At 35.1% G+C, this 24,962-nt stretch overlaps 1 protein-coding gene across 2 annotated transcripts in view; it reads left to right on the forward strand.

Annotated features, from left to right (window-relative positions):
* Positions 1–24,962, forward strand: part of ksr2 (kinase suppressor of ras 2) — a 77,758-nt gene that overhangs the window by 1,268 nt on the left and 51,528 nt on the right. The window contains exons 2-5 of one of the 2 annotated variants that reach the window (XM_077521965.1): positions 2,319–2,459; positions 4,521–4,671; positions 18,330–18,365; positions 20,234–20,687. In XM_077521965.1, the coding sequence (XP_077378091.1) occupies positions 2,319–2,459; positions 4,521–4,671; positions 18,330–18,365; positions 20,234–20,687 (782 nt within the window). The remainder of the gene's footprint in view (positions 1–2,318; positions 2,460–4,520; positions 4,672–18,329; positions 18,366–20,233; positions 20,688–24,962) is intronic. The other variant, XM_077521967.1, reaches the window with a different exon arrangement.

Raw genomic sequence — 24,962 nt, forward strand, 5'->3', positions numbered from 1 at the left:
AAAAAAACAAACAAAAAACAATAAAAAACTAAAACTAATACCGAAACTAACTATAACTAAGCAGCTATGAAATAACTAAAACTAATGAAAACTAACAAAACCACCCTGACAATTAATTAAAACGAACTAAATTTAAAAAACAAAACTCAAAACGAAATAAAAAGTCACTCAAATGAAAATTCCAAAGCTATAATAACCCTGGTATTGATTTATGCAATACCCCATTGCGTCATGGGAAAATATGCTATGTATGTAGCATTTAGCCTACAAGCTATAGTGTTAATTTTATCCGCCATTTTAAAAATGTCTCAGTTTTAGTCCAATTTCAATCACGCTTGTTAGTTTTTAGCGTAGTCTAGTCAACCTCATCCTGTTTTTACTCGACTATACATCGAACATTTCCTTTTTTTTTTTTTTTTTTTTTTTTTTTTTTTTTTTTAATGAAAAATAATTTGACACACAATGACAGTATATCAACAATCGGCGACTGTGGCTCCATGCTATACAAGCTAGTAAGTTAGCTAGCATTCGTTAGCGGTCGGATTAACGGTATTGTTGGAATGTTATAGCTGTTGGATTAATGTTACATTGAAACTATGATTTACTTTTATTGTTATTATTATTATCGTTATTATCGTTATTATTATTATTATTATTATTATTATTATTATTATTATTATTATTATTATTATTATTATTATTATTATTATTATTATTTTTACCGTTCACCGTCAATCCACCTCCTGTCCCGTCTTTGTGCATGTTGCACTCGCTAGCTGCAGATTTGAAAGGGGGCGTGTCAACTGCGTGTCACATGACGGTGTCGCCACAGATTAGCAGAGACAAGATTTCATAAAAGATTTCATTTTTGTCTCATTTTTGTTCATAAACTAAAATGTCCATAGATTTTTAGTCTTGTTTAAAAGTTATTTTTATTAATCTGTTACCTGAATTTTATTATTATTAATATTATTAATATATTTTTATTGGAATCGACTTGGGCTGCAAAAAATCCTGATTAGCTGGGCTCTATTTTTTTTCCCTCCCTTTTTGGCATCATCATCATCATCATCATCATCATCATCATCATCATCATCATCATCATCATCACATGTCATAATGCAGCCTGTTGTTTTTCCCGTTTGGTCATTCCAGTCCATAAACTTGCCAGTGGACGGCCAAAGGGAAAAAAAAAATAAAAAAAAAAATAAAAACCAACAGGAGTGCCATTTCAATTGTCCTCTCAGCCAGACTTGAGCAATGAGCATGAGGAGAACGTGCGACGTCGAACGCCCCGGCGCGTAGAAAGCAAACACCATTTAAGCGCGTCGTATTTATCGGCGCCATAAAAGTCCCTTCAAATGATGCGACTCTCGTGTCATGTGCAAGCCATAAAAGCAGGCAGGGAATGCCTCGATGTGGGATTAGCGACTTCATACTGGTCTCACCTTCAGAAAGAGTTATAATTGCCTATATTGATGTCAGCAAAGCACTATGTTTGTCTAAATGGAGTTCCTCAACGGACTTCAACCAAGTTCCTCCCGTCACACCAAGATGCTAAAGAACAGTGGCAAATGACTCTTCAACTTACTGAAGATCCCTTACAATAATGTCAGAAATGTACTGTGAACTTTTCGAGAGATTTAGCGTAAACCTTTCCAGAAATTTAAATGAGACGTTCCCAGAAATTGACTGTGAACTTTTTCCACAAATTTACCGTGACATTATGCAGACATTTGTTAAACGTTTCCAAAAATTTACCGAATATTTTTCCAGAAATGTACCCCTTACAATTTCCAGAATTTATCTGTGAATTTTTCCAGAAATTTAAATGACACATAACCAGAAATTTACTGCACATGTTACATAAATTTACTGTGAGCTTTTCCACACATTAACCATGATTCTTTTTCCAGAAATCTATGTTGCAGATTTCCAGAAATGTACAAGGACCTTTTCCAGAAATTTACTGTGAACTTTTTCATCACACATTCACCCTGAACATTTTTCCAGAAAATTACCCCTAAAAATTCCAGAAATATTCTGTGAACTTTTCCAGAAATTGACAGTGAACTTTTCCAGAAATGTACTGTGAACTTTTCGGGAGATTTAGCGTAAATGTTTCCAGAAATTTAAATGAGACGTTCCCAGAAATTGACTGTGAACTTTTTCCACGAATTTACCGTGACGTTATGCAAACATTTATGTTAAACATTTCCAAAAATGTACCCTACACGAGCGTCATGATTTTTTTTTTTCACGGTCCATAACGTGATGTTGAATCTTGCGTACGCTTGTTTTGTTTTGTCTCACGTCAGGGCAAGCTGGTGAAGTACTTCAGCCGCCAGCTGTCGTGCAAGCGCAAAGTGTCCTTAGAGGAGCGTGGCGCCGAGCTAGACGACTTCCCTCGCCTGGGCCACTGGTTCCGCATCGTCAACCTAAGGAAAGAGGTCGCGCAGGTGAGGAGAGGAACGCGACAATCGTGCGCTCGGAAAATCCAAAACCGTTTGTGTTGGAAACAAAAGCAGATGTTTTTTTTTTTTTAATAATAAAAATTAATACATTAAACAAGTTAATAATAAATAAATAAATGAATAAATAAATAAATAATTTCAAGTTAAAGTTGTTTATAATAATTTTACATTTTTCATTACAAGTTGTTCTATTTCATGTTTATTTTTTTATTTTGAAAATTAATTTAGTTTGAATTATTTTTTAGGGCAAGTTTGTTAGTTTGCAATTTTTCCATTTAGTTTACTTTTTGCATATAAATGCAATAAATAAATAAATAAATGATGATGATAATACTACTACTACTACTACTACTACTACTACTACTAATAAAATAAAAACAATAAGTTAAATAATAATAAAAATAACAATAATAGTAACAATAATAATAATAATAACTATTATTATTATAAGTTAAAGTTAAATAAAGTTGTTTATAATAATTTAACATTTTTCATTGCAAGTTCTAATTCATATATATATATATATATATATATATATATATATATATATATATATATATATATATATATATGTATATATATATATATGTATATGTGTGTGTGTATATATATATATATATATATATTAGGGGTGTTAAAAAAATCGATTCGGCGATATATCGCGATACTACATCGCGATACTACATCGAGCGAAAAATCAATTTTTTTTTTTTTTTTTTTTAAGAGCTCAGAATTGTTCATTCGGTAGTCTTACCGATTCAACGTCTTATCATCATTGCCTTTTTTTGTGTGTGTGTGTGTGTGAATCGATTTTTAAACTTCCATTCTTAATGGAAAAATATTCAACAAAACGTCTGACTTCGGGTTAGGATTCACACCTTGAGCATGGAAGAATGTTATATGAACGGAACATTAAGCCTTAATATTTTATTTTAATGCTGTTCAAACATGAAACAGATTACAACCTCTATAAGACTGAAATTTCAGATAAATATATAATACATTTTCATATAAATCTTACACTCTACAAGCTTACTGATTAATATTTTCTAAATTTGAATGAAAAAAAATCGCAACAATCGACTTATAAATTCGTATCGGGATTAATCGGTATCGAATCGAATCGTGACCTGTGAATCGTGATACGAATCGAATCGTCAGGTACTAGGCAATTCACACCCCTAAATATATATATATATATATATGTTAGTGCTGTCAAACGATTAAAATTTTTAATCTGATTAATCACACTTTTTAATTTTGATTAATCACGATTAAACAGCTAAATTACTCGCGTAATATAAAATACAAAATACCGTAATATTTTGACATTAACACATTTTATTATCTGAATGTCACTGCAAACATTGATTAAATGCATGTACGCAATTGCATGCATACGTGTATTGCTCGAAAAGTAACAGCATCATATCAATTGGGTGTAAGTCAGCAATTATTAATTAATTAAACGCAAATTACTTTTGTTTTATCTAAAGTTCCTTTCGGGGTGTTTTTTAAAGCGAAATTTACCACCGAGCACACCAACTGGAGTCACCCCGCTCAATTTGGAACAACAGGCGTAGGGAATGCCGTGCATTGACCGAATCACTGATCGAGCCAGCCTTCAATGTAACCATCTGCGATTACGTTCAAGGCTCAAGTGCGGTAAAAAAAAAAAATAGTGCGATTAATATGCGTTAATACGTGATTAATGCAACATTTTTCTGTGATTAATTATATTAACGCTTTAACTTTGACAGCCCTATATATATATATATATATATATATATATATATATATATATATATATATATATATATATATATATATATATATATATATATATATATATATATATACACATACATACATACATACATATTAGTAATCGCCAGCCTCCCCATGCACAATATGGTGTTAATATCATATGGTTCTGTTTGTATCTGGTCGCATCCGCATAGTCGAAAGGTTCCCGGCGGTTTTTGAAGGCCGAATGTTACGTGCTGAAGGTGTTTTTTACATATGGACTGCGCTGTGCCCCATCAGGAACTGATGCCCGCCGGCGTGACACTGGAGGGCCTCCTGGACATGAGCGAGCAGCAAGTGTGCGAGCTACTGCAAAAGTTTGGTGCCAACGGCGAGGAATGCGCCCGCCTCAACGCCTCGCTGGCCAGCCTGCGGAAGGCGCATCAGCTCGGTGAGTTACCCACCTCCACCTCCGCTGCGGGGACCAGCTTATAGTATGCAGGAGGACCAAAATTGACAACATTCAATTTGATTTCATTCCTTAAAAAAAATAAAATAAAAATGACAAGGGACAGAAAGAAGTCAAACAACAAAATAATCAACACAGAATGAATGACAGATGCTTTCTTTATAATAATTCAGCAGCACGTCCTTGTGCTATATGTATTTTTCCAGTAATTGAGCTTTTGTCAAGTTTTTAAAAATTCAGATAGACTGAGATGATTTTGTTCTATAAGCCGACACTGTGAGTTATGAAATACATCCTTCTTTTTGTTTTGTTCTAATATTTTGTTTTGGAGAAAATATCTGTCCCTCTGTGGCGCGGTATATGACTGGTTCGCACGTCCGCCTCCCAGTTCTGAGGACTCGGGTTCGAGTCCCGGCTCCGGCCTTCCTGGGTGGAGTTTGCATGTTGTCCCCGTGCCCGCATGGGTCTTCTCCGGGTACTCCGGTCTCCTCCCACATTCCAAAGACATGAATGGCAGGTTAATTGGGCGCTCCGAATTGTCCCTAGGTGTGCGTGTGAGTGTGGATGGCTGTTCGTCTCTGTGTGCCCTGTGATTGGCTGGCAACCAGTCCAGGGTGTCCCCCGCCTACTGCCCAGAGCCAGCTGAGATAGGCGCCAGCAGCCCCCGCGACCCTTGTGAGGAATAAGCGGTCAAGAAAATGGATGGATGGCTGGACAGTCGTGTGTCATCTGCATAACTATGATAGTCAACATCGGCGTTCTGAAGCATTTGACCCAAAGGTAACATATACAGACAAACCACAGGGGTCCAAGGACTGACCCTTGAGGGACCCCACATGTCATGGCCTTTCGATCAGATTCAAAATTTCCAATAGTCACAAAGTAACTCCTTTCCTCCAAATAGGACCTGAACCATTTAAGGATTGTTCCATTTAACCCCACCCAAGTTTCCAGCCTGTCTAACAGTATATTATGATCAATCGTGTCAAATGCTGCACTGAGGTCCAACAAGACGAGCACCGATACCTTCCCTGCATCAGTGCTCAATCTTATATCGTTCAGTACTTTAATCAGAGCTGTTTCTGTACTGTGGTGAGGTCGGAAACCTGACTGGAATTTATCCAAAAGTCCGTTTAAGCTCAAGAAATTGCTGAGTTGATAAAAAAACACTTTTTCAACTATTTTGGTTACGAAGGGAAGGTTTGCGATTGGTCTCTAATTTGCTAGCAGGGAGACATCCAGTGTACTCTTTTTTTTTTTAGAATGGGCTTGACGGCGGCTACTTTCAGAGATTTAGCTCACCTGATTGAAGTGAGCAATTAATTATTTGCTGTAAATCAATCTGAACAGATTTCACCTGTTTGACCTGATGGCTTGTACTTTTTCACTAAAGTAGCAGGCAAATTCATTGCATTTATCTGTTGAGAGGAGTTCTGGCGCTGTTTGATTTGGGGGATTTGTAAGTTTGTCAACCACGCCAAATAGAGTGCGTGTATTGTTGAGGTTCCTACTAATAATTTCAGAAAAGTGTTGTTGTCTAGCTATTACTAACTCTTGGTTAAAATGACAAAGACATTGTCTGTACAGGTCAAAATGAACTTGGAGTTAAGTTTTTCTCCACTTTTGCTCTGCTTTCCTGGATTTAGATTTCAAAGTCATTATGTTGGTAGTACACCTCCAAGGTGTTTTAGTTCGGGATGAAATGGTCTTAGTTTTAATAGGAGCAACAGCATCCAAAACATTCGAGATTTTTGAGGTGAATTCATCCAGAAGTTCATCAACGGTCTCTGCATTTACAGTTGGTGACGCAGCCATTAATTCCATAAAAATGTTGCTTATGTTCTCATTTATGTCCCTTTTTTAAATAGAGACAGTAGTTGTTTGAACTTCTGGGATTGTTGGTAATTAAAAAAACACACAGGCGTAAGGTAATTGGGCGCTCCGAATTGTCCCTAGGTGTGCTTGTGTGCGTGGATGGTTGTTCGTCTCTGTGTGCCCTGCGATTGGCTGGCAACCAGTCCAGGGTGTCCCCCGCCTACTGCCCAGAGCCAGCTGAGATAGGCACCAGCACCCCCCGCGACCCTTGTGAGGAATAAGCGGTCAAGAAAATGGATGGATGGATGGATGGAAATAAAAACATGACTAAATAAATAAAAAAATAAAAAAATAAAAAAATAAATAAATAAATAGATAAATGACTAAATAAATAAATGACTAGAAGGGAAAATAATACGGATATAAAAAAATATAATTCAAAAATTAAATACAAATGTGTGTGTGAATATATATATATATATATATATATATATATATATATATATATATATATATATATATATATATATATATATATATATATATATATATATATATATATATGTATATGATTTGATTGCTTATTACTCTGCTAGCCAGAAACTGGCAAAATTCAAAATAAATAAAAGACTTAAGCAATAAATAAATGACTAAAATTGAAAATAAAAACGGATATAAAACAAATGTAATTCGAAAATTATATACAAAAAATAAATAAAAATGGAAATTAAAAGTATATATATATATATATATATATATATATATATATATATATATATATATATATATATATATATATATATATATATATATATATATGAATACTTGCAACCACAAATAATTAAAAGGAAAGATTCACCTTGGCTTGTATGGTGTCAGTTCTCCATCTAGTGGACAACCGCTGCAAGGACATTAATCTGATCTCACAGTAGAAATAAGGACGCAGTGTTTAAAAAAAAAAAAAAAAAAAAAAAAAAAAAAAAAGGTTAAAAAATTTCGGTTAATTAGCATTATTATAAGAGTTTTGTCGCAGAATAATTTGTAAATCGTTTCTTTGATCTTTTGTTGTATTTATTATTATTATTATTATTATTATTATTATTATTATTATTATTATTATTATTATTATTATCCACGTAGTACCTATTGTCTAATTATTTGAGGCTCCGTTGGTTGTTAATGGAACTGTTTCTAAAATGAAAAGGCATTTCACTCACAAAAGCGAAACATTTCCATAACCTTGACTGGACCAAAATCTGGAATTTGCCTTCCAAATACTTGATGAATAACAAAGTGAAGAAGTGTCTTTTAAAATAATTCATAGATGTTATCCATGTAAACATTTTTCTACAGCAGATGAAGAAAAATATTAACACTGACTGCTCTTTTTGTGAAAATTCTCCAGAGGATATATTTCATTTGTTTTCCAAAAAGTTTTGGAAAGCTATTTATAAATCTATTTATAAATCTGTTAAAAACACAGCTTTCTCTCTGTTTTGAAAATATACTGTTTGGCTTCAATAGTTATCCATCTAGATGTAAAAACGCTTTTCATATCATCAATTTTGTTCTCATATTAGCCAAATGGCATATACACAAATGTCGATACATTAAGCAGATACAGGACATTCCACAAATAAGAAAGCAAGCAAAACCTTATATTTATGTAAACTTAATATATTCTTGTAGAAGTTTCTTTTCATATGTATTTGTCCCCCTGGCTGTTACATTGTTTTGTATTATTATTTATTCAATAATTATGTTTGAAACGTTTGTGCACAAAAAAAAAGAAAAAAGAAAAAAAAAAGAAAAACACTTCCTGATCTCCTATCAGCTGACTAGCACTAACCAATCAGAAGCTAGCAATGACTTTAGGTAAATGGAAGTGAATGACGCAGAGCAGCAGATTCGACACATCAACTTACATACTTTTACATAATAAATAAAGAAATAAATATGTATGGATGTGTAAATAATAATTCTGGAAACATAAATGTAAAGTGTGTCTCTTTTGTTTTGGGTGATATGGGTTGATATGTTTTGGGAAAGTTATGTACATTGTTCGATTTAAAGCGCCAACACTTCCTGATCCCCTATCAGCTGACTAGCACTAATTCGGTAAATGGAAGTGAATGACGCTGAGCAGCAGATTCGACACATCAACTTAGATACTTGTACACCACCACACACACAGACACACACCCCCACACACACACACACCCACACACACCCACACACACACACCCCCACACACACACAAAGTAGGGATGTGTAAATAATAATTCTGGAAACATAAATGTACAAGTTAATATACATTTGAACAAAATAACTTTTCTTTTTCTTTTTTTTTTCGGGGGGCTTGTTCAACTTTCACACCTGGGTTTGGATGATGAAGATGATGATTTGAATATTGTAATTGGCTCCCCTCGGGAGCGGAGGTGGTTGAAGTGCAACGTTGCCATGACATCGGCCTCCTAATTGCCAACAATTAGCAGACGCACCTGCTTTCCATTAGCCCTTGAGTCGTTTACTTTCCGCCTCCACAACACTTTCCGAAATAGATTTCAATCAATACGTCCATCGTGGTTATATAACATTTGTATTTTAATTAGCGGTGACCTGAAAAACAAACAAAAACATTTTATTTTTGGAGTTTTTGTTGAGATTTTTTTTGTTTGTTTGTTTGTCCGTCTGAGTTCAATGCTGTCCTTCTCCGTTGAGACAGCGGGGGGCGACAAAGACCAGGCCTGCAAATGCAATTGCAATGCCACAAGATGTTCAGAAGGGGGCAGTAGAGTATCGCTACAATTGTGTAATGTTGAGCCCACACGAGAGACTTTCAAAGCTTAATTAAACATTCAAGTCGTACTCGTGGACAACTTTGTCACTTTTTGGTGTCAACTTGACATTGTTCTAACATCAAAAACAAAATGGCAACCCACCCTCAATCATCTCCAGTTTCATTTTCAGCAGAATCTTCTGAAGTGAAATAATTCATCAAGTCAACAATTTAAGTATTCCTGCAAGCCTCCATCGATGCCTCATTTGGCAGGAATTGGAGCTTTTTAGCACCGTCACGCCATCATCATCATCATCATCACCAATCTTTTTGAATCCGTCCGCTTTTTGGAACGATCCGAGAAACGGAGGGCCTCCCACTCGCTCGTTAAAGGCGATGGCACCAGAAGGTCGTTAAACGAATGACTGAACATGGCCGCTAAAAGTCATCTGGGCTTGGCTCATGCATGGAATTCAATAAAAAAAAAAAAAAAAAAAGAAAAAAAAAAAAAAAGAAGGCCGAAAGGTCAATGTCCTCTTACTAATCACCGGGTGGACATACGCCCACTGGACACAACATTAGGAACCCCTGCGTCGTATTGACACCCGAGTATGTCGAAATAATAATAATAATAATAATAATAATAATAATAATAATAATAATAATAATAATAATAATGCACATCTAAACAATTTTAATGACACTCGCTAAAAGTGTAATACGGGACTGTAGCAACTGCATAGCAACTGACAACATTATCATCGTCATGCGGTGCATAGTAACTAGGGGCGTAACGATAAATGGCAATATCGGTGATATCGCAATATTAAAACTGCCACAATATATCGTCATCGTCGTCTTGTTATGATATTTAAAAGCAGCACATCTGTTCAAAAAAAGTCAGGTTGATTTCCATTCGTGCAGTTGCAGCACCCTCTGGTGGCTAGTTTTTGAGTGCAGTTTAATTTTCACAAGGCATGTTAGTCGATGCTAACTTCCTGTTAGCATTTGATGACTTCCTGTTCTTGCTAGGCTAGCAATGTTTTAAAAACGAAGCACGTTTTGTATTTAAATATACAGGACTGTCTCAGAAAATTAGAATATTGTGATAAAGTTCATTATTTTCTGTAATGCAATTAAATAAGCAAAAATGCCATACATTCTGGATTCATTACAAATCAACTGAAATATTGCAAGACTTTTATTATTTTAATATTATTGCTGACTATGGCTTACAGCTTCATAAAACTCAAATATCCTATCTCAAAATATTAGAATATTTCCTCAGACCAAGTAAACAAAAAAGCCATAATCAGCAATATTAAAACAATAAAAGGCCAATAAAAATCTCAGGGATATTTTCAATTGACTTTATAAGAGATGACCCTGGGAAACTTCTGAACCATTTTTTTAACATTAAAATAAAGAAATGTGAAAGTTTATGATTTCAGGTATTTTGAAATTTTGGTGAAAAAAATATTTACTTTAGAAAACTATAGAGAGCTATGGTATTTACCAGGGGTGTGCCAAAAAAAAAAAAAAAAAAAATATATATATATATATATATATATATATATATATATTCTCAGAAGAATCGAGATTCTCATTTAGTACGATTCAGAAACAATTTTTTTAATGTCCCAAAATCGATTTTATTTCAATTATTTACTATCTTGCCCTTGTCTGTTCATGTTGTACCCGATTTGGCCACTTAGGGGGCAGTGTGGTTCCGCGTGTTCTGAGTTGTAGCCACAATAGAGAGTAGAAGAAAAAAGTCACAAAGCTATTCTCATAAAAGTTGTTTTTTGGCAGTGTAGGAAGAACATATGCTGGTGAGTAATATTAAGATACTTCTCTGTATACATTTCTGAAGAGTTTTTGTATGAATTGCTGTTCTTTTGAGGGATAAATGTGATGCACTAATTAGCATTAGCATTAGCGAGTCAGACTGGAGTAGATCGTGACGATTCTTTCCTCCTCTATAAAATGAAGTGGAAATCATTGTCGCGCTCATTAGCATTTGCATTAGCGAGTTAGACTGGAGTAGATCGTGATGATTCTTTCCTCATCTATAAAATGAAGCAGAAATCATTGTCGCGCTCATTAGCATTACCATTAGCATTAGCGAGTTAGACTGGAGTAGATCGTGATGATTCTTTCCTCATCTATAAAATGAAGCAGAAATCATTGTCGCGCTCATTAGCATTACCATTAGCATTAGCGAGTTAGACTGGAGTAGATTGTGATGATTCTTTCCTTATCTATAAAATGAAGCGGAAATCATTGTCGCGCTCCTTAGCATTAGCATTAGCATTAGTGAGTTAGACTGGAGTAGATTGTGACGATTCTTTCCTCCTCTATAAAATGAAGCGGAAATCATTGTCGCGTTCATTAGCATTAGCATTAGCGAGTTAGACTGGAGTAGATCGTGATGATTCTTTCCTTATCTATAAAATGAAGCGGAAATCATTGTCGCGCTCCTTAGCATTAGCATTAGCATTAGTGAGTTAGACTGGAGTAGATTGTGACGATTCTTTCCTCATCTATAAAATGAAGCGGAAATCATTGTCGCGCTAATAAGCATTAGCATTAGCAAGTCAGACTGGAGTAGATCGTGACAATTCTTTCCTCATCAATAAAATGAAGCGGAAATCATTGTCGCGCTCCTTAGCATTAGCATTAGCATTAGTGAGTTAGACTGGAGCAGTACGTGACGATACTTTCCTTGTCTATAAAATGAATTGGAAATCATTGTCGCGCTCATTAGCATTAGCATTAGCATTAGCGAGTTAGACTGGAGTAGATCGTGATGATTCTTTCCTCATCTATAAAATGAAGCAGAAATCATTGTCGCGCTAATTAGCATTAGCATTAGCGAGTCAGACTGGAGTAGATCGTGACGATTCTTTCCTCCTCTATAAAATGAATCGGAAATCATTGTCAATCAAATCATTTCGATTGAATTTTCAATTGCTCTCTCTAAAAATGTGAGCATTTGGGAAGCACAATCAAGTTGTGGAGTGCATTTGGTTCGTTTTTTTTTTTTTTTTTGATCCGCTCAAAAGGACGAATCCGGCTCCCATTGAAGCCTTTCCGAATCCGAGGATTACAGATTATGTCCGTGTGAGATGTTTGCCCCCTGTCTACAGTGTGACTCATAGTGGAGGGCTTGCTTATATAAAACGTGTGGGTTACAATCGGGCCGGATTAGACACGGCTTTAAGAGGACGAGAAAGCGACGGCGGGCATTGCATTGCAGCTGGCTGGCGTGATGGCTGCAGGATGGAAACTAATGGAATTCTCCGCTCTTGGGACAGAGCTGCGCTCCGCCGGCCGCAAAAACACCATGATGACTCATACTTTTACCAAGCAGCTGCCACACACACACACACACACACACCCCCACACACACACCCACACGCACACCCCTTGTGGCTGATTTAGAAGTGATCCTCCATTATTTGCTGAAAAAAGTCACCCAAGTTACTTCCTAGTCTGTTGACTGGATAGGCCAAGACTTTTGAGGTGGCCAGGCGATCATATTGCTGCTCCCAAGAAACGTTTCTTGCCATGCCATACCATCCGATATATTAGCAGTATCGAAATTAGGGATAGACCGATTATCAGCCGGGATATTTGTCAAAAGTGCCAAATATCGGCATCGGCCATTTTTTTTTTTAAATCTGAAGGCTGAGAAAGCTGGTATGTATCTCACTGAGCAATGAATACTTTGCGAACGTAGCGAATTTGGGGTTTTCATCAGGAATAGTAAGATGTTCACAGGCAGTTTTGAGTTGTTGTAAACAAATTTGGAACATATTCAGACAATTTTTCACGGCCAAGATCTTTTGAAATGTTTCACGAACCCTAACAAAACCCTAACAAACCCAAATGAGCTACATTCGCATTCATTTGTCACTCAGTGAGCTGTGAGCATGGTTGGAGGAGCAAGATGGCCGCCCACTGACTTCAACGGCTTGGACAGGCGTCAATACAGTCAATTTTCAGGCATGGCTTCCTTTTCTTTTTTTTTTTTTCTTTTTTTTTTTTTAAAGAAAAGAGCTCTGCTATTTCCTTTTAAGTTTCCAATTAACTTTTAAAGACATACTGATAACCTTGCGACCTCCCTGAACATTTTTTTTTAATTTGAAGTAGGCCTATATTGTCTAAGATTAAAGGAAAAAAAAACTTCTACATTTTGAAAAGTCAGAAATATTTTTCAATAAGCATGAATGCTTTAAGACATTACAACAAAGTCAAGATAGGCATTTTGCATTATAAAAAAAAAAAAAAAAGATGGGAATTTGATGCCTACGACGGCATATTAGGGCCATATATATATATTAGTGCTGTCAAACGATTAAAAATTTTAATCTGATCAATCACACTTTTAAATTTTGATTAATCACGATTAATCAGCTAATTTATTTTATTTTATTTTTTTTATATTACTTGCGTAAGATAAAATACAAAATACCGCAATATTTTGACATTAACACATTTTATCATCTGAATGTCATTAACATTAACATGTGATTAAACATTGATTAAATGCATGTATGCAATTTGCATGCAAGCGTGCATTGCTCAAAACGTAACAGCATCATATCAATTGGGTGCAATTCAGCAATTATTAATTCATTAAATGTAAATTACTTTTGTTTTATCTAAAGTCCCGTCGGGGTGTTTTTTAAAGCGAAATTTAGCACCGAGCACACCAACTGGAGTCACCCCGCTCATCTTGGGACAACAGGCGTAGGAAATGCCGTGCATTGACCTAATCACTGACCTGCACAGCCTTCAATGTAACCATCCGCGGTTACGTTCAAGGCTCAAGTGCGGTCAAAAAAAAGTGCGATTAATATGAGTTAATACAAGTTTAGAAAGTTGCAAATTTGTTTTTTTTTATTCCCTGCAAATTTACGACTTTCTAAAGTGGCAAATTTACAAGTTTTTTTTTCTAAACTTGCAAATTTAGCAGTTTTTTTTCCCTGCAAATTCGTCACTTTCTATCCCTGCAAATTTGCGAGTTTTTTTTCTTTTTTTTTCTGCAAAGTGGTAAATTTGCAACTTTTTTTTTCCTGAAAATTTGTCACTTTATAAAGTGGCAAATTGTCAATTTTTTTTTCTAAACTTTCTAAACTCGCAAATTTGCAAGTTTTTTTTCCGCAAATTTGTCACTTTCTAAAGCGGCAAATTTGCAAGTTTTTTTTTTCACAAATTTTGCCACTTTCTAAAAGTGGCAAATTTGCAAGTTTTTTTTCTTGTCCCACAAATTTGCCAAAGTGGCAAATTTTTCTTCAAAGTTTTCTTCACGGAATATTTCCCCCGCCCTCTAAAAAAAATATATATACTTTTACTTTATTTTACTTTTACTGAAAATGAATATCGGCTTCAAATATCGATTATCGGCCTCCTTGACTACTAATAATCGGCATCGCTATCGGCCCTGAAAAAAAACAAAAAACACATCAATCAATTTCTAATTATAAGTATGTCAAGCAAAAAAACAAAAGAGGTTGGACGAAAATGTGCCATATGAATTGACGTGTTTAACGTAACGTTTGGTGTCCCACAAGTTTCCACTGTGAGTCCTTTGCTGTTTTCATTGGCTTCCATCTTCAGAAAACAGAAGCGGTTGTTTTTCAAGTTGAACCGCTTCATCGTCATCCGGATATGATTGAGGCATATCTGCATGTTAGCTCAGTAACACAAAAAAAAAAAAAAAAAAAAAAAAAAAAAGAAGACATTTAAATGTCAGTTTGCCATCCAGTTGCCAGGCAACCAATGGGGAGGCTTGTCTGGTGCCAACCTGACAAAAACCTGCAAAAAAAAAAGAGCGTGACATTTTCTTCCACATTATTTCTGCCGTCACCTGACACTCGTTTACTTTCAACAACCTCCTCTCAACTTTTTTTTTCTTCTCGCCTTCCTCATCGAGTTGAAAAGCTCGCTAATTGGAGACGAGTCATTCATACATCACCGAGTGGGGAAACGTGACGCGGGTTCGAGACGTGCGGCTGTTTTTCATCAGCTTTCTGTTTTTTTCTGGAGAAATTCTCAGCCCGTTTGAATGCGGAAATGGAATCCCACGTTCGATTATCGAAACCTTAGCAACCGGATTCGGCTTGTTTCAACTTTGGCGATGCGAAGTTTGGTGGGCGGGGCGTCCATCAGGTGACCCTCAGAAAAGACACAAGAAGACGTCGCTAGAGCTGTCAAAATTAATTGATTCGAAAAGTTCTTATTTTAATAAGCGAGTAATCGTTTGGAGCCATTTTTTTGCGAGTTTATAAAGTGGCAAATCTGCCACTTTATAAACTCGCAAATTTTCCAAATTTTTACAAGTTTTTTTTTTTTTTTTTCCACAAATGTGCGACTTTCTAAAGTGGCAAATTTTAAAGTTTTTTTTGTGCAAATTTCCGAGTTTTTCTTTTCCGCAAATTTGCGACTTTCTAAAGTCTAAATTATTTTTGCAATGTGCTCAGGGCTCAGGTAACCAGTCACAGCTCTGCTTGTGAATTGTCACATGACCAAACAAGTGGCAATTTTTAGTTTTTTTTTCAAGCATTAATTGTACGTAAAAAATAATGTAAGTATCAAATTAATTATTGACAAAATAGTAACTTTTTTATTGCTATAACGGACTTAAATAAGTGAAGTATCCCTTTAACTACAAATATTGCGGTACTTGGCGTGGGCATATCCATAATCTATTGGTAGACAAAGTATGACGAATTATCGCGAATTCGATATATCATGCTAGCATGTAATGCTAAGTGAAGTTAGCAGCCAGTTTGAGCCTGGGGTTGCAGCTAAATGTCATTTTTGACTTTAGCGGCAGCAAAAAATTCCAATCCAAAAATAAACGTGTTATTAATGTGACTAAATGATAAACAACCGTCAAACAAATGTGGAAAAGCCGTCGGCGTCTTTGTCACCCCGAGTTCACAGACTCCAGCAAGACCTTTTATACGTTTCTTTTTTTCTATTTTTGTTGGAGTTGATTCGATGCTGCCGGTGTTGATTTTGTGTTTGAAGTTTTGCGTTTGATGCTCGTCGCTCCTCCGAGACGTCGCAAAAAAAATAAATAATAATAATAATCACGCATGCACTTGGTTGATGGAAACGAGCATCCGTGGGGATGATGACGGCGTTTTGTGCGCGTAGATCACGTTTTTTGTGTTTACGGGGTTTTGGCATGATACTGACTCCATAATCTTGCACTTTACAGACACTCCATATATATGTGATTAAATGAATACTAATCATAATAAACTAAAATAAAGCGTTTAAAAAAAAAAAAAAAACAACAAATTAATTCAAACTCATTGACTTAACAAAAGTCAAAAAGTCAAACGATTCGAATTGTCACCGTGTTGTAACTCTTGAAGCGAGTGGATACATGTGGCGGGCAAGATACAAATTCTCACAGGTGTATTTTCTTGATCCTCTATGAACAATGATTAACTTCTTCTTCTTCTTCTTCCTCTTTTTCTTCATCTTCTTTTTCTTCTTTTTTTCCCTTCTCTTTCTATTTCTTCTTCTATTTTTTCTTATTCTTTTTCTGTTTCTTCTTCTTCTTCTTCTATTTCTTCTTCTTTCTTCTTTTAATTCTTCTTCTTCTTCTTCTTCTTCTTCTTTTTTTTAAATTCTTTTTATTAATTCCCAAGTCAACAAACATCCAAAATGAACCGAGCACACAAAACAGAACCGTGCTGTCGAACAAGACAATAGACAAAAAAGAAGAAGAAGAAGAAGAAGAAGAAGAAGAAGAAGAAGAAGAAAACCCTCAAAAAAGTCTAATCAGACAGTAATTTCTTCAAGTTATTAAACACCAACAAGGTTTGCTTGGTCTCAATGTCCTTGCATACCCTTCAATTTCATTTCTTCTTCTTCTTCTATTTCTTCTTCTTTTTTAAATGTATTTATTCCAAAATTAACAAATATCCAAATCAAACAGGACCGTGCTGTCAAACAAAACAATAGAAAAAAGATTCACTTCAGATTCACTCACACTGGATTTCAAGAATATTAAGTTTGGGATAGTAATACAGGACAGAAAAAATGAAATGATGCTCAATACTTTGATAATAATTGCAAAACAGTTTGTTCACAGGTGTAGCTTTTGTAAATGTCGACCTTTGTTTTTGATTTTTTATAAGGAAATTGAAGGGTTTGCAAGGACATTAGGAAGGGTTAAGACAAAGCAAGCCTTGCTGGTATTTAATAACTTGAAGGAATTATTGTCTGATTAGACCTTTTTGAGTGTTTTTTTTCTTTTCTTTTCTTCTCTTTCTTTTTTGTTATTGTCTGGTTCGACGGCATGGTTCTGTTCTGCGTGCTCAGTTTGATTTGGATGTCTGTTGATTTTGGAATTAATAAAAGAAAAAAAAAATTCTTCTTCTTCTATTTTTCTTCTTCTATTTCTTCTTTTTAGATTTCTTCTTTTTATTCTTCCTCTTCTTCTATTTCGTCTTCTTCTTCTTCTTCTTTTTCTTCATCTTCTTCTTCTTCTTCTTCTTCTTCTTCTTCTTCTTCTTCTTCTATTTTTTTTCTTTTTTTCAAACATTTATTTGTCAACAAATGAAGCTTACAGGCTTACAGAAACATTGAAATATACAGCCGAGCGAACTCTTCTTCCATTTCTTCTTCTTCTTCTTCTTCTTCTTCTAGTTTTTTCTTCTTCTTCTTCTTCTTCTTCTTCTTCTTCTACTCTTTGTTCTTCTTCTATTTCTTTTCTTCTTCTTCTAGGTCTTCTATTTCTTCTTCTTCTCTTTTTTAATTGCTTTATTTAAATTGAAATCAAAAGCCAATTAAACAAACAATAATCATCATCACAGCTAGTACACAACGATCACACAATAACAGTAAGGGAAAAGGGAGAAAAAAAAGAAAAAAAATGCCAGGGGTCTTAAACTAAGAAATATTCAAAACACGAAAATGAGAAGACAAAATCAAGGTCTTGACAGCCTTCTTATTTTTGGAAGTGGAGATGGATTTCTTCTCTCTTCTTCTTCTTCTTCTTGTATGTCTTCTTATGAAGAGCAACTTGAGGAGGATAAGTTGCACGGCAACGCAGGTAAAGTATGTTTTGCCGCTGGTGTCACGGTGGTCTCGGCACCATCCTCATCATCCCATTGGCCGCCGGCCCGCCTGCCGTCACGCCGAGCATGCGCGCTCATCAATCACAAAGAGAAGCCGCAACGCGCATTTCATGCAAGGAAATTTCATCCGCTTTTCAACATTTTACTGCTCGATATCACATGACTGCTATAAAACATTTTGTTTTTACCATTTGACTGACATCCGACATTTTCTGAAATGTGTTCGCCTGATTTTTTTATTTATTTTTTGCTCTCCCTCATGTGACTGATATACAGTGTCTATTCTCACTCAAATTGTGTATTTATACAGAGATGGGAAAGTACTGACATTCTCGACTTGAGTAAAAGTACAATTAGTTGTGTCAAAAAACAACTTTGGCCATAGTACTCAAATAATTACTGAAGTAAAAGTACAAAAGTACAGGCTCTGAAATGGACCTGATGAATAAAAGTTAGGGGTTTCAGGCATCTAAAATTTTTAGTAGTAATTAATTGCATCAATCGTTAACTCAGGATGAATCCCTAATTTTTTTTCCTGTTTAAAATCTACAATAAAATATATATTTTTTCTAAGTCTTCATACTCTTAACACAAAAGTGAAAAAGATAAATATAATAAAATAAATACATAAATATAATACTCAGGAAAGTTCAAAGTACTGAAAAAAACTACTCAAGTCAAATAATGAAGTATTTGTACTTTGTTACTTACCATCTCTGCTCTTGAACACAATTTTCAGTATTTTGTACCATTTTATGGCTGGACACAGTTTTATTGCTGTATATTATTAGGGCTGGTTTTCGATTCTAATTTCCTCGATCGATTCGATTCAATTTGCAAGAGTCCAGTTTCGATTAGATTTGGATTTTTCTCGATTCAACTCACTTCAATCTGATATCGATTCATTATGGAACATCAATTCTTCTTAAATGTCAAGGACATTTAAGAAGTATTGATCAAGATATATTTATACTTATTTATATTAATTACTTAGTTTATTTATTTATATATGTATATTATTTATGTACTTATTTATAAATAAGAAATTAAAAAAATAATTAATACATTAATAATTTAAGACAGAAACATTGAAATCAGCAATGATGAGATGAAAATATTTTCACAATTCTAATTCACTAATTGTAAATATAAATTAGAGCAATAAGTGAGGTCTTTCATAAATATAAGAAAATACTTTTCAATTCATGTCGAGTCATTTCAAGAAAACTAAGATAGAAAAAATTCAGCCTTTAAAATTCTATTTTAATTCAGAATTAGGGCTGCACAATATATCCAAAAAATAACAATATCGCAATATTGGTCTGTGCAATATGCATATCACAAAGACATGCAGTAAGTTTCATATGGAATTTGATGCTTTTATCTGAATTTGACCAGTCAGCTGTTAACTAAAATGTGCACCGCCATCCAATAGTTGAACATTATCGAGAGCTAATTATAATTAATTAACGAAGAATACAATGAGTTTGCTTAGTTTGCTGCATGAAAAAATGAAATTCTTTCATTGGAAAATGTCATTTCCTTAGGTACATGTTAAATATTGCAATAATATCGATATTGCTATTCAGCAACTATATCGCATGATTTTCCAATATAGTGTATATCATTTTTGACGGGCGCCTACCATGTTATAGGAATGCAACATTTGGCAGTTTGCTACCAAACAATAACGAGTCGACACCATTTTGCCGATTCGACTGGCGGACAGTATCCATTTTTTTGTTTCCAATTTTGATCTCATTCCGCTTCGCCATCAGTGGAACTTTATGCAAATGATGCAAAAAACAAAACAAAAGGGAAATTGTGGCGGTGTCGCCCACAGGGAGCCAGACCAAGCAGGACTGGTCCATCCAGTGGCCCACGTCCGAGTCGGGCAAGGAGAACACGCCAGTGCGCCAGCCGGAGGCCGGCCAGTGGATCCGCTCGCAGTCGTCGCAGAGCCCCAACGTTCAGTCCGAGTCCAAGCGGCGCGCGCCGTATGCCGAGCGGCTGACTGTGGACGCGCCCGCCCCGGACGGCGGCCGGCGTTCGCTGCCGCCCTCGCCCCGTCAGAGGCACGCGGCCCACGCGCCCCCCCGGACGCCGCTGGTCTTCAACACCATGACGCCGCCGGGCACGCCGCCCGTCCGGCGCAGGAACAAGTTGAAGGCGCCGGGCACGCCGCCGCCGCCCGGCCGCAAGCTCATTCACCTGCTGCCGGGCTTCACCGCGCTGCATCGCAGCAAGTCGCACGAGTTCCAGCTAGGCAACCGACTGGACGACGCGCACACGCCAAAGTAAGTGACCACCGGGGCCTGACCGATTAATCGGATGCCGATTTTTTTTTTCTTCTAATCGGCTGCCTATTTATTTATTTATTTATTTATTTTTTATCGGCCGCAAATTTATTAATTGATTGATTTATTTATTTTTAATCGTCCGCTGATTTTTTTATTTATTTTTTTAAATTGGCCACTGATTCTTTGTTTTATTTCTAAATCAGCTGCCTTTTTATTTATTTATTTATTTATTTATTTATGCATTTATTTATTTATTTATTTATTTTTAATCGTCCTCCGATTTATTTTTATTTTTTTATTGGCCGCTGATTTAATGATTTATTTACTTATTTATTTATCATTAATCGTCCGCAATTTGTTTTTGTTTTTTTAAATTGGCCACTGATTCTTTTTTTTTAATTTTTAAATTGGCCGCCTATTTATTTATTTATTTATTTATTTATTTATTTATTTATTTATTTATTTATTTTTAATCGTCCTCCGATTTATTTTATTTTTTTTAATTGGCCGCTTATTCTTTATCTTTTTTAAATCAACTGCATGTTTTGTTTATTTATTTATTTATTTATTTATTTATTTATTTATTTTTAATCGGCCACCGTTTTTGTTTTTTGTTTTTTTTAACTTGGCCCCGAATTTTTTATTTTTTTTTTTAGATGTTTGAGCTCTCACAGAAGAAAATAGCAGTGTTAAAGTCAAAGTTGTGCTTGAAATGTCTGTTTTTACAAAAAGCCCCTTTTCTCCCATTTCTTGGTCAAACATGGGACTTTTTCACAAAACCTAGCCATATTCAAACACTGATAACTCCAGAACGGAATAAGATAGAAATATACTTTTTTTCTGTCAAAAGAAGAGAGTCTAATCTTTCTTTTGGTATGTCCTATGTTTAAATAGCGTTCGAACTCAATATTCTGTGGGCCTTGCAAGATCAGCCAAAATCTAGGACAACGGCTGGTATCGAGGGGGGTTGCTCCAGTCAAATGGTTGCTAGTCAAAGAGTTAAAAAGCATTTCCACTTTTATTTTATTTTGTGTACGAAATTGTTTTTTGAATTTGTTTTTTTTTTTTCAGTTATTTTTATTTTTTGTTGTTGTTTTTTTTAAAAACATTTCCGCTTTTATTTTATTTCGTTAACGAAATTGTTTTTTGAATTTTAGTTTGAGTTTTATTTTATTTTAGTTAACTAAAATAACCTTGAACTAAATTAAAATTACATTTTTTTTTACATAAATAAGAACAAACAGAACCACCCTGAAAAGTAATTAAAAACAAACAAAAAAAAAAAAAAAAAAAAAAAAGTTGATGAGTCTTCTTCGCCTGAAGACATGCGTCCATTTCCCCGCCACTCTTAGGAGGCGCTCCCCCTAGTGGCCCACCAATTCATTGTTCAATAAGTCATGAACAATGGAGTTGTTCTAGTGGCTGTGTATTAACTACAAATATTGTGATACTTGCATAGGCGTATCGATAATCTATCGGGAGACAGTATGACCATTTATCACGATATCGATATATCGTCACACTCCTGTTTAACTGGTGTAGACAATTTTGGCCGATTTGGTCTCCAAAGTTTCCGGCTCCACCTTTTTTTTTTTTTTTTTAGCTTTGGGCCACTCATGTTCCCGCAGAGTCCAATCAGTCTGCGAACAAAGAAGAAGGACGGCTGCAAGATAAGATAAGTCGGGCCCCGTCGAGAAGCGTCTCGGGGGCCCGTTTTTTGCAGCGTCCGCTGCGAGCTCTGATCAGATTTGAGCGTGGGATCAGGGGGGCCGTCACTGCCGGCTAATCAGGAAGAAGCAGCTTCCGCGCAGGTCCGCTAATGCCATTTGCGGCTCGCGAGGGCGAGGATTGATTAGCGCCCCCCGGGGGAGCCCGGCGGCTCTGTTTCCGATCCGCCGATGAAGCGGACGGATCAAGTCGACCGGCGAGTTTCCACGTGGAGCGCCATAAACTTGCTTTCCACCTTCCAAAGTTATCCGGGGACTTGATGAGGTGGAGTAGGGATAGACCGATTATCGGCGACAATACAAATTCAAATTCAAATCTTTATTGTGATTGTTCACAAGTTACAATGAGATTGGTTTAGAAATGCCCTTACGATATAGGACAAAATCAATCAAATGGCAAGTTTATAAGATCACTCTTTAAAATGTTAACAATTCATATCAACAAAATGGTAAAAATTCAAAATGTGACAGTAAATGAAAGAAGAAGACAAGAAAATATCGGGCATTTTAACGAATATTGGAATTGGCCTTTTTACAAAATCTGACGGCCAATAAAAGGTCAATCTAAAACCGTTTGAATCTCAGGAAAGTATTTATTTACATTTTCAGATAATATTGTTTTATTCCCAATTTACTGCAAATGAATATCATCTTAAATACCGGTTATCGGCCTCCTTGACTACTTATAATCAGTAAAATAATAAATAGATAAATAAATAAATAAACAAATTACTACTACTACTACTACTAATAATAATAATATAACCTAAAATAAATAAAAAAATAATAAAAAATGACAATGAAGTACATTATCTCAGATAATAAGCATTAACGCTTTTTAAAACATTTGCAACAAAGTCAAGATCAGCATTTGTATTTTAAAACATTTTTAACGCCAATATTTTTTACCCCCATTTGACTGCGGCCTCCTTGACTACTAATAATCAATAAAATAATAAATAAATAATACATAAATAATAATAATAATAATAATAATAATAATAATAATAATAATGAAAAATAAAAAAAATAATATAAATTAAATAACAAATAAGAAAATAATAAAAAAAAAATTAAAATGAAGTATATTGTCTAAGAAAAAAATTTCTACATTTTGAAAAGTTTGAAAAATTGTTCTATAAGCATTAACGCTTTAAAACATTACAACAAAGTCAAGGTCGGAATTTGTATTTTAAAATATTTTGGAAACATTTTTTTATCCCATTTTACTGAATAATGAAAAATAATAAAAAAATATTGACAAATAAATAACGGCTTCAAATATCGGTTATCAGCCTCCTTGATTACTAATCAATAACATAAGAAATTAATAACAAAATAGATAATAATAATATTAATAATAATAATAATAATAATAATATAAAACAAATGATAAATAAATAATAAAATAATACAACATTTAAAATGAAGTATATTGTCTCAGATTAAAATTTTTTTTTACATTTGTTCAATAAGCATTAACGCTTTAAATCATTACAACAAAGTCAAGATCGACATTTGTGTTTTAAAACATTTTGACAACTTTTTTACCCCCCTTTTACTGAATAATGAAAAATAATAATAAGAAATGAAAATACTGTAATAAAAAAATGAATATCGGCTTCAAATATCGGTTATCGGCCTCCTTGACTTCTAATAATCGGAATCAGTATCAGCCCTTGAAAAAAACAAACATTCTCTTAGTCTCTATACTGGCGGCATCTTGCTGTCAAGGAATTATATGAACATGAGATGAGGAGCTTGATTTCGACAAAAGTAGCGCTTTGCCGCCATTTGTTTTCCCGCGGCCGTATCATCCACTTAAAGCGAAGGTAACGCCGCGCTTTGTGCTGATGTGGGCCGGCACGTTGAAAGTGAGCCATTACCGTCAACTCCGATGTCGGGCACGAGCGCATGGTTCCGCCAAGGCTCCGCCTCCTCTGCAGGCGCCAGCATGCATATTCATGAGCTGGCAGTCGGTCGGGGCCGTAATGAGCGTGGATGTCAGCTCTCGTTCTCTCGGCGGCTCCGAGAATGTCTGCCAGGGTCAGAGGTTAATCCCCGGTTATTGCATTCCGGCCAATTAAGGTGCTCGCGACGACGGCCTGAGGTGCGAGGGGAGCTTATTAAAAACATGCAGGTGCTGCTTTTTTTTTTTTTTCTCATTGTCATTCGCTCCTATTAGCTCAAGTGAAGCAAAGTATGCACCTTAACGTACATAAAATTGTATCAATGCTGCAAGCATTCACACTTATGTTTTCTGATTTTTTATTTTTTTTTGTACACTTTCAAGTCCCATTTTACAACATCCGATTCACATCGTTTCCATTTCAACTTCCTCTAAAAATTCACGCCAACTGGGCTCATTATTTTTTCCTCATTCACAATTTAACATTTCATATGAAAAATTGTCAATGGGACAGATGTCGAGCATTCCACTCCTTTCCTGTATGTTTTATTGACAACCACTCAGCAGTTAATAAATAAATAAATAAATAAAAACAAATGTACTTATATTATAAACTAAGAGACACAGCCGTAGTAC

The sequence above is a fragment of the Festucalex cinctus genome, chromosome 5, assembly GCF_051991245.1.
Source record: "Festucalex cinctus isolate MCC-2025b chromosome 5, RoL_Fcin_1.0, whole genome shotgun sequence".
Lineage (NCBI taxonomy): Eukaryota > Metazoa > Chordata > Actinopteri > Syngnathiformes > Syngnathidae > Festucalex > Festucalex cinctus.